The sequence below is a fragment of the Caenorhabditis elegans genome, chromosome V (assembly GCF_000002985.6).
Source record: "Caenorhabditis elegans chromosome V".
In the NCBI taxonomy this organism is placed as follows: Eukaryota; Metazoa; Nematoda; class Chromadorea; order Rhabditida; family Rhabditidae; genus Caenorhabditis; species Caenorhabditis elegans.
Window position 1 is genome coordinate 19,869,286 of NC_003283.11, and position 11,353 is coordinate 19,880,638.

At 35.4% G+C, this 11,353-nt stretch overlaps 1 non-coding gene and 2 pseudogenes across 4 annotated transcripts; 2 read left to right on the forward strand and 1 right to left on the reverse strand.

Annotated features, from left to right (window-relative positions):
• The first annotated feature begins 1,220 nt into the window (after window positions 1–1,220).
• Window positions 1,221–4,646, forward strand: Y116F11B.10 (annotated as a pseudogene). Of its 2 annotated transcripts, none has more exons than one of them (7): window positions 1,221–1,316; window positions 1,508–1,699; window positions 1,747–3,880; window positions 3,935–4,135; window positions 4,185–4,292; window positions 4,345–4,452; window positions 4,500–4,646. In that variant, coding segments are annotated over exons 1-7 (2,986 nt in total). The 2 variants fall into 2 exon arrangements; another variant differs by having other exon boundaries at window positions 1,747–1,920; window positions 4,500–4,644.
• Window positions 4,647–6,993: 2,347 nt separating this feature from the next.
• Y116F11B.24 lies at window positions 6,994–8,693 on the reverse strand. The gene is made up of 3 exons (NR_102125.1): window positions 8,623–8,693; window positions 8,045–8,236; window positions 6,994–7,334 (listed from the first exon to the last, which is right to left on the reverse strand). It is a non-coding gene; the product is annotated as an Unclassified non-coding RNA Y116F11B.24 (non-coding RNA).
• Window positions 8,694–8,935: 242 nt separating this feature from the next.
• On the forward strand, window positions 8,936–10,743 carry Y116F11B.11 (annotated as a pseudogene). The gene has a single exon. A coding segment is annotated over exon 1 (1,808 nt).
• Window positions 10,744–11,353: the final 610 nt, after the last annotated feature.

Genomic DNA, 11,353 nt, shown 5'->3' on the forward strand with positions numbered 1-11,353 from the left:
GGATTTTTTTTTCATAAATCGAAAAAAATATTGAAACCTAAAAAACCAAATGTTTTTGACACTATTGCCAACAGCATTTCAGTTGGACACATTTTATTGCACAATCTCATTGCCAACTATCCTATGCTGAAACCTTTGGAATATGCTTATGCTGACGTTTTGAATATGCTTATGCTGACGTGCGCTTATGCTGACAAGAGCTCTCACGAGAATTTCGTGATCCAAAAAACACATTGAAAGCTTATATCAGGACACTTACCGATGTAAAAGAAAACCGAACCTATCCAGATTTGAACCAGCAATGACTGTATCTGAAGACCGTGCGCTTAACCACTACACCAAAAGGGCGAGAGGTGCGAGCGTTCTCAAGGAATATATGAAATCAGTCGAGCTGTATGACAACTAGAGCTTCTCTCGATTGGAAGATATCTAGTACTTGAAAATGTGTTCATAAAGCTTGGAACTACTACAGAATAAGTCATTAAGCTATTTTCTGTTCCTAATGTTCAGTTTCTACAAAAAATATATTCCACATTGATTTTTGTGGTGAATTTGAACCAAGGCACGGCCCGGCGAAAGAGACGTGGCCGCGAGAGCTGCGCCGGCTAGGCCACCGCCTCCTATGGTTAAGATTTTTGAACGAATAAACATTTTTAATTTGGCTGCTAAGCTCATTTATCTTCGTTTTTTCTCGTTTTTTCTCATTTTTATCGATAAAAATATATTTTTTGTTGCAGAAAATCACAACACCGCAACGGAAACGCGTCCAACAGCACAAAACGGTGCCGAATTCAACAAAAAAGTAGGTTTTTTCCCATTTTCTCAAAAAATCCTCAAATTTTTTTTGTAAAAATGAGCCACAATCTTCAACAGATTGCTAGCTTCTAGAAAATATACCACTTTAACGGTTTGATACACTAAAAAATATCGAATAGTCTATAATTGTAAAAATTTGAACTAAAAAAATGGAAATTTTTCCGTAATTAATTTTTTCTTCAAATTTTTTGAATGAAATGTGTTTCATTAGCTTTGTCTAAATTTTTCGATTCTAAAAACACTTGATTTCAGTTGCTCAATAGGTCGGAAGTATTTTCTAAATCGAAAAGTAACAATTTGCACTGAAAAATGGAATTTTTTTCAAAATCGATTTTTTCCACGAGTTTTCAACAATCTTCGATATTGATTTTCATAACTGTTTTCTTTATTTTCAGGTGGCTCCAATGTCAGCAAAAATTAAAGCTTGGAGCTCCAACGCGGAAAAATTAAATTCGAAACGAAAAAAAATGGAAATTCGGGAGGAATTATTCCCATCGACGGTAATTCGACAAAATTTTTTCGAAAAACTGTATAGAATTTCGATATTTTTTTGACATTTTCACGTACTACTGGACGAGATCTTTCTAAAAAACCAAAAAATCGATACTCTAGTTCAGTTCGTTCAGCTCAATTTTGTCTACTTTAATTAAGTTGGAGTAGTTTGTTCTAACTTCAAAAACGTGATTTTCAGACGTGCAGCTCGTCGCCACAGGCTAATCAGGAAATCAGTTCAGAAGATCGAAACTCCCACCATCCCGACATTGCTTCCAGTAGCTCCGCAACTACATGCAGGTCGTCAAATTGTTTCAATATGGATGAAGGAATTCTGACGAGAGACGTGGAAATGGATTTTAGTGACGAAATTCCGACTTTTTCTCACAATGTAATTTTTTTTCAATATTTCAAAACTAATATTATATGATTTTGCAGAGATTCTCCAATCCCGTGTTTCCACCGACACCTTCACGAAACTCGTTCAGTACACCGAGGGTTCGAATAATCTCCAATGTTGAGCAAATTCCGCAGATCAAAATGCTCCGACTAACGATCGAACGACTGAAAAATGAAAAAATGAAATATCAGAAGAAATACAAAAGCGGAATGGTGAGTTTGCGGTGTTTTCGGAAGAAATACTAATAGTCCGCCAAGAAAATATCACTGTAAGAGCATCGAATTCTTCGCTGCAAATGGAAGTATGCAATATGCGAACGATCGTCAGTGGTATAGAAGGTCGATTGGTGAGAAGCTGGGCAGATGTGAAGAAAAGTGGCAAAGCTATGGTTCTGAGTCTACAAAGACACGCCGAAGAAATTGAAAACCTCAAAAAATCAGCTTTTAAAGTTAAATTTTCGAATCTAAGAAACAAAAGTTGTATCAAAAATCGATTTCGCAAAGCTCTTCACTTGCTTCAACACGAAATCTGCCTCGAGGATGACGTCGGACAATTTATTCGAAAATTCACAAAATTCCTGAATTCAGAAGAGAATCAAAGCTACAAAAACAAGCTTTCAAACTTTGAGGCCGTTGACTTTTTATCAAAATGCGGATTATCTCTAAGTCAGATGGAAAAAATCAAAAACTATTTGACTAATTCCATTGGCTATGATTTGCTTCCATTGGTAAAGAACACAAGAGATTTGTCAATCCAGTTATCAATGATCTCCAGTTTCAAAGTTTCCACTTCGTTCGACAATAAAGGAAAAGTGATTACCATTGTGCAGTGCATGAAAATTGCAGAAGTTTTAGCCTATCGAATAGAGCTTCTATGCAATTCAAATCAATTTGTGGACGATGGCTACACGAAAGGAGTAATCAAGATTGGAGTCGTTGGTGACGCTGGAGGTGGAAGCACAAAGTTGGCATTGGTAATCGGAATGTATCTCGACCGAATTCTTCGAGACACGTTATGGTAATTGCAGTATATGACGGATCCGACAATTACTCGTGTCTGAAAAAATTCATTCCCGACGTTCTTGAGCAGCTTGGCAAGCTGACAAAAATTCGATATTTGGACAAAGGAGTTCAAAAAACCGCAAAAATTGTGCAAATTGCAACTGGAGATTGCAAGTTTCAATTTGATATTCTTGGACACCAAGGACATTCATCCCACAATTTCTGCTTCAAGTGTTTTGCCCAGAATCCACGGGGAGCTGAAGAGAGGATGAAAATCAAGGATATGAATGTTGATGAAACATTCCACCCACGAACAATCGATCTTTACAAAGCTTGTTGTACTCCACTTCTGCCACACGTTGCGATCATGTTCTATTTGATTCCTCTTCTGCACATTATCATGGGTATTTTTGACAAATATATCTTCAATCCCCTCTGGAAATATTCTGTCACTTTGGATAACACTACTTGTTTCCCTATCCTGAAAACGCGAAAAGCAACTCTAAAAAACGCTGTTAACCTAATCAAAAGTGCGGAAGAAAAGTATCAAGCAGCCACCGGAAAGATGAAATTGGAGTCGCATGCTGAACTGAAAGCACTTCAATCGGAAAAATTGTTGCTCGACACAATTGTGAATGGTACTCCCGGAGGAACACTTGAAAAAATGGAACAGTGTTGGGCTAAGTTTGGAGCGGACAAGCAGGCTTGGTTCCAATCATTTTGCGGAAACCATTTGAAATTGCTGCTAACGCCGGCTATTGTAGAGGAGACTTTCAACATTTTTGGCCCAAATTTATGCCCAATGTTGCTCGGATTGAAATCAGCAATGGGAAAGCTTTCAACTATTATGTCACTTTCGGGAAACAAGTTTTTAAATGATTCCGACGTCTTAATACTTCAAAATTCGATTCGCGGATTTGTGGAGGATTTGAAAGTAGCGGTTCCCGAAGAAACAATTATTTTAAAGCTGCACTTGGTGGTCTACCATGCACCACAAATGGCAAAAGATGTGAGAAACATTGGAAGGATCACAGAACCAGGAGTTGAATCTGTCCACGCGATTTTCAATGCACTTGAGAGGAGATTTTGCAATTACCGGGACAAGAAAAGGCGTTACATCCATGTTCTGAGAGAGCTCATGTGTCGTAACATCATGAATGACATGACTATGGTAATTTTTGTACAGAAAAAAATTTCTGCATTCTTAAAAACACAACTATTTCAGAACACGTCCATTCCCGGTCTTTCCATCGTACCAAAAGATGCAACAGTTCTGCCAATTTCTTCGCAAAATGATCTTCGGGACCCAAAAGTAGTTATTCGGGACGTCACGGCTGCCCAAAAAAGAAAAAATTTAGCGAAAAAAAAAATCAATTTTAGCTCCAAGAAAAGGCTTCCACAATCGACAAAATCTCGAAATGCTGTGGTGAGATTTTTATTTTTCACGAAAAGTTTCAAATTTTGAACATTTTCAGCCCGACTTCTCACAAAACGTACAAACTTCTATTGCATTTGGAGGCAATTCAACGAAAATTGGATTCCGTGGTCTACCGAGCAATGCTCTTTCTCGTCCGAACCCGATGGTAGGTTCACTGCTTTAAATCAACTCAAAATTGAAATCAAAAATTATTTCAGGCAATCACACAAACTTGCTCGACAAGCCAGCCAATCACTAGAAGCCATCCACTTGTTGCTCCACCAGTATCTTATCAACTTCCGAAATGCAGTAATAGTTTAGCTGAAGTGAGTGTAAAGGTGAAATGACAATTTCAATAAGTTAAAAATTTTAGAAAATTCGAGCAAGTTGTGGGCAAGCAAGAAGGAGTGCTGCAGAATCTTCTTCGACTGAAAGCCACGTGGACACAAATTCGAAGAAGAAAGTTTACAGACTAAAATTCGTCCAAAAAAGTCGTGAAATTCCGAAGAAATAGTAATATATCGATTTTCTGTTTTTTTTATTATGATTTCTAATATTTTTATTTTAATGCTTAATTTAAAATGACCGAAAATAAAGAATTGATTCTCAAAAAGTAATCTCAGAGCAATATATGTTGTTTCTTTATATAATTTATCCATTTTATCAACAAATCGCATTTTTATCGCTCAAAAATCGATAAAAACAGCTCATCAGAAACTTTCATCGAGTAAAATGAGACATCATTCGTCTGTGAAAAGCTAAATATCGATTTTCCTTGAATATAGTGAAGAAAAGATCTTCATACTTACGATTTTTCACAAATTCGATGAAAATTTGATAGTTTTTTTTCAATTTCAGCTCTATAATTCCGAAAAAAATCTTCTGATAATTTTCGCGAAATGTCGTCAATTAAAATGCGCGCTGTGCAGTACGCAACGGTGTACGAAACTTTAAACTGAGTATTCAACGTTGAGCACGCAGTCAGCCAAATTGGAATACGGTAGAGAATTCTCGTCCATGTACCCCCCGCCGGGCCGTGCAAGGAAAATCGGGAACTTCTCTGATTCCTCGAAAATACTGTTTTTTTTTTTTAAATTTTGGCCTAAATTTTTTCCTCAAAAACACCTTCATTCTTGTATTTTCTAGGAGCATATGTCATCTGTATTGTTTAATAATTTTTTTTTGCTTCAAAAGCTCTGTTTTGTGCTTAAAACTCTCATTTTTGTCGATTTCTTAATTTAAAACATGGAAATTAAAAACATTTCGGAGTACGGTACACATCGGTGTTTGCGTACCTTTGCGTATCGTGCATTTAATTCGACGACATTTGTATATTTTTAAATGCAAAAATCAACGAAAAAGTGGAAAATGAGATGAAAAATGGAAAATGAGATGAAAACGAAGACTGTGGCTAAAATCCTTAATAATGAAGATTATTAAACATTAAAAATAGATAAATGGATAGAAAAAACCATGTTCTAAAAGCCTATATACATAAAAATAAGAAATTTTGAGATTGTTTTTTTCGTTGTCTATATTTGTCAGCCGCATTCGAGGTACATACCGTTTTTCAAAAATCGAATTTCAACAGTTTGTTTGGCTTTTTAACAGCTTTATTTGAACATCTTGTTAGTTAAAATCAGTAAAAACCCAAGAGAGTTCTATTCAAAACAAGATTTTGGCTTGGAAATGTCAATTTTTCAGACTTTTCTTCACTTACTGGAGAAGTGTAGAATTTAATCAAATATCGAATTTCAACAAATTGTTAAAAAATCTTTGCGCTTTATTTACAATACAAATCAAGGGTTTTGGTCAAGTTTCAGCCGAGTTCTATTCAAAATAGTTCTCACTGTAGGCGTTGGCGGAAGTATCGCAGCGTGAACTTTGAACCTTTCTGGCTTTTTATTTATCATCAAAAGCAACTAATGTTGCCTTTTTATACAATAACTGATAAGTTTTTCTTATAATTCTTCAATTTTTGCCGGTTATTTTTTTTCGGAAAATTTCATAAGGGAATTCTGAAAATTTTCACCAAAACATTTTTTTTGGAAAATTTTAAATTTTTTTATTAGATGTTATAGAAAAATGCAAAATATGTGGTTTTTTTTCAATTAGGATGTTCTTCTGAACACGATTTCGGACAAAAATCTGAGGTATAGTAGAACCGCTAATTTCAAAAAACGTATTGAATTAGAATGCTTACATCTCCGTGGAAAAAAATTGTATGGCAAAGGAATCAACTACAAAGTTGTTCATCTTAATCTAAAGTACAACTTTGTAGTTGAACTTTTTTATCAAAAAAAATTGGCGGCCGAGATATGAACAGAAAAAGAAAATACAAGCAGGAAGGTGCCAAACTTTACACAACTTTATCTCGACCAACAAATTTTTTGATAAAAAACGATCAACTACAAAGTTGTACTTTAGATTAAGATGAACAACTTTGTAGTTGATCACTTTGTCATAAAAATTTTTTCCACGAAGATTTAAGCATCCAATTTGAATGCGATTTTTGAACATAAGAGTTCTGCTATACCTCAGGTTTTTGTCCGAAATCGTGTTCAGAACATCCAAACTGGAAAAAAACTACATATTTACATTTTCTATAACATCAAATAAAAAAATTAAAAATTTTCCAAAAAAAAAATTGGTGAAAAATCACAAGGGGACCCTTGTGATTTTTTTTTGAAAAAAATCATAAAAAATTGTTATTACCAAAAATGATTTTCTTTTTATTTTGTAACATTTTGTAACATTTTTCTTGAAAATCTTCTAAAATTCAGAGGCACCACGGTTTCAAGATCTGGCGGGATATCGGATCTCCGTTTTCCGGATCTACCTTTTCCGGATCTACGTTTTCCGGATCTGGCACCGTGCCAACTCTTAAAACGCTATTTTTCTCGGAGAAAAACGTGACAATGATGCTCCGTTGTTACGCGTCGCGTGTTGTTAAGCGTTTCCTCTAGAAGAAATTTTCAAAAAACAACTTGCTTCGAATGAATAAAAAAGCGTTTTGTGCGTTGGCACGGTGCCAGATCCGGAAATCGTAGATCCGGAATTTCTCCAGATCTTGAAAACGTGGTGCCTCCAGACAATGAACTGAAATGTATCAGGTCTATTCACAATCGATGCAAGCGTTCCGTCGGATTTAATCACATCGAGGTCTTTACGAGTGTCCAGGAGAAAGGGATTTTCATGACTGTCCATTCTAAAAGTGTTAAAAATGAGTTTCGATATGGGAAATATGGTAGACTTACATATAACATCCATTTCTGAGATTTTTATTTCATTTCTTCACTCAGTTTTTGCCACAAAATTTTTTTTCGACATTTTTTATGTTTAAATTTTGTTCAAATTACTTGTATTAAAACATTGTAGGGGTCGAAACATGCGACATTTCTTTAAATTTCCTCAAAAGCTCGTATTTTTCAAAATTTTGGCAATTTCCCAAAACTTTGACCGGAAATTACGAAAAATCTGAAAAATTTGAAGTTGAAAATACAGTTTTTTTTTGAAAACGGCTTGGAAAACCCAATGACAACAAATTTGAAGTGTTGGCGGGAAGTTCAAATCCTTTCTGACATTTATTTTTTTTAATTTGATTTTAAGCATTTGAAACATTGCTCAAAATTGTTGCAATCAAACTGAGATTTAAACTTGAAAATTTCACATATTATCGGTCCTTTTGGGGTATATTAAGTTTTTTTTTGGAAAGTATGCTCAGTTTTGCTTTGCAAAACACCAATAGAAGCTTTGAACAAAAAACTCAAAGTACTGATTTTTTTGAAAATTTAATACAAAAAGAAACATCTTTCATACCTATTATATCAATTTTAATGAACATTTTTATTACTGAATTACGGAAAAATTGACCTACTTATGAACTGAAACTAAAACTGTTCAAAAAACCATCCTCACCACTCTCTAATTTCCATTTCAAGCTTTGCTCGGCCTTTTTGAACATTAAAGGATGTTGCCCAAGATCCATCGAATGTCAGAAACTCGGTATGCATAGCGTAGTGTCCCCCTTTTACATATGAGAAGGTAAAAAAATCACTTCATAATTTGTCAGGTGGCGTGACAGGACTTGGAGGTAGATGATTTTTATTTCTGGAATTTTGTTAATACAGTTTTCCATCACTGAACTTAGTATTCAAAAAAAAATCTCCATGAAACTCTAGTCATTTTCTCAGTTTTTTTTTCATCACACTTAATTAAAAAATTCATATTCTTCATGAAATTCTACACATTTCCCAATTTGGAACTTTTTCTCTATCTTTTCCCGTTCAAAAGTTATGAGGCTTTGAAGTTGGCGCGCCCTTGGAGGGGGAAAGAATCCCCCATACTCTCTCACCCATTTTACTTCAAATGGTCATATCTTTTGAACGGGAGGAGATAGAGAAAAAGTTCCAAATGAGGAAGTGTTCAGAATTTGAAGGACTTTATTTTTGTAGAACACGTTTTTAAGATATTATCGATCAAAATTTAAAACTCACCTCATTTGTCCCAAAACAAAGTTTCTAAGGAAAAATCCATATAAAAAGTAGAAAAAATAGAAGTGGCCCCGTACACAAGAGGTCAGTATAGAATGAAGAAGTATACTATACCGCGCCGCTTTTATACACCCCAATTCCCATAAAAGGGGTACTGTAGATAGCACTGTCATAAAACGGAAAATAATATGGAAATTTTATTACAATACCGCGGAGAAATAGCGCGGAGAAATTGTTGAGTTGACTGACAATTTGAAAGATATCTCTATGGAAAGTAGCAAAGAAGTTATTGGATTAGAATCTGATGCATTAAAATATGATCAATCTACCTGGAAAAGAAGAATTTTTCAAAGATTTGAAAAATATAGGTATTGAAGACATTGAATATATTAATAATATAGTGCCAGAACTTGACATTGTCAACAACTGTTTAAAGAAGCTTTTAGAATTGAATGGGAAAACTCTAAGCGATGTTGAAAAACAAGAAGCTATGGAAACTGCAGAAACAATGCTAAAATCGGCTTACCATGGCTTGCTGTATGCTGGTTTTAAATCTGAACCGATCACATCTGTCACATTTCTGTCCAACGGCACTTCTATTTTCAAGCCTCTTCAAAAAATGCTGAAGTTGATTAATTTTTGGAAAACATTTTCTGAAGCAAATAAAGAACATGAAGCACTGTTCTACAAAAATCTCAAACAAGTCATGAATATTGCAAAGGGTCTTGAAGAATCTAATAAAGACATTCAGAGATTGCAGAGCCTGAGAAATGTCACAAAAGAATATGAGAGGTTTTATTTGAAGAACATCAGAAATCCGTGGTTGCTTAAAATATTCCAAGTGAAAAGAACATCGTTCAATGATTTACCAACTGGCCTCGAAACTGCTTCGGAAATGCTCGACAACTTCAATAATGAGTTGAAAGCTTTTGCTGGGAATTTACAAATGTACGATGGATTCGAACAACTTCAAAAATTAGTCCCATCGGTCCCACTGGATATTGGAAACCTGACAGGATTCGTGACAGAATTCAATAAATGCAATAGTTTACCGGTAAAACCAATTTTACAAACAGAAATAAGTAATCTCATCGAAAATGTAAATTCGGTTCAAAAGCTTCACCGTGTGTTGGTTCACGTTTCATCATTATCAACCGATATTCTCAAAAAGTATACGAATGAGAATGAGTGGTCTTTCGGGATGTCGTATACGATGAAATGATTGAAGAAGCTTTGAAAAAATTTAGTGAAAATGGCACTTTGGCAAACTTAACAAAGATTACTACAAATTGCCGAGATGTTTTTTGATTGGGCAGCAGAATACAAGTTTACTATTCAACAACTCGACGAACTGAAGGACAAAGAAAAAACACTACAAGATGAATCCTTCACAGAGATGCCAACTAAAGAAATGGCAGTTTTCATCTGTTTTCAGAAGTTGGAGAAAGACTCTGAGAAATTTCTAAAAGTAATTCAAGTGGTTCAGCAATTGAGGAGTTTAAATAAGGACTCTGTTCAAAATATTCAGCAGATACCTCCAATCGTTTCCGAGTTTTTAAAAGAGCTTGCTACAGTGAAAGAGATTCCAAAGAAGATGAGTGAAAAGTCAAACGATAAGTCTCTAAAGTTGAATTCGCTGTCATATAGTCAATCTAGTTCAATTAAGAATATAGTTTCTTCTCTCCGAAATGTCTATAATCTCTTGGATATGGAAGCCCCGATCAATCTGCTGAAGAATGTCGACACCATTGTTCCAGCAAAGCTCAAATCTCAATGGGGAGATCACAAGGCTGATATGGATTCTTTAAAAGCTACCATGACAGAAGCAAAAGCTTTTGTAGCCGAGCTCGAAGGTTGCAGAGCTAAAACATTGCTAGAATACACAGATCCATTGAAGAGCTTGTCAAAGATTCCTGATGTCAAAATGAATGCAAGTGAGAAATCCAAAGTGATTGAGGAGCTGATTAAACAGAACAGTAACGATGATTTGATAGCTGCAAAGGAGACACTCGACAAGATTGCTGCCATGGATCTTCAATTCTCGAGTGTTCAGTATCAAGAGGCTGCGTTCAAGGATCTTCAGGACGTGTTGCGAACCTACTGGAATCAGACAGCGATTTGAATTGTGAGTTAGTTTATTCATTCTACATACCTAGAGCTTTTAGAATATCACAGTCATATAGTTAATTGGTCCAGTGGTTTAGCTATGTCTTAAAGGGCCTATAGAGCCATACAGAAGGACATTGGGAGCCATAAGGCCACTGTATCGTTCTGCCACTGTATCGTTTTGCCATCTTACAGTCGCGCCAAAGTGTGGACGGAAACACTTAAAACTGTACGTTTTGAAACTTTTTCCCGTTTTTTAAAGATATTTTCATAGAATTTGCTTAGTTTTGAAATTTGGTGTAGGGGCTGTCATAGGATGCGTACAATTCTGCCGATTGAAATTGAAATTTTGAAACTTCGAAAAAAAACTGTTTGCAAAACCACAATTTGCCGAAAATTCGGCAAATCGACAATTTGCCGGAAAAATTGTTTGTTGCACACTCTTGTTCTGTAATGCTTACTCTCTTTGTTTTTAGTACAAAAGAAGACTGAAACCCGCGTCACGGGTCCCCGCCCTGCGGAATTGCATTGTTCACGGAGCGATCGCTTCGGCGCGACTGTATAAAGCTAATAACTCATACTAATTTTACCTATAGAGCACATTTGCTGGCTGAAACCAGTCCGAATA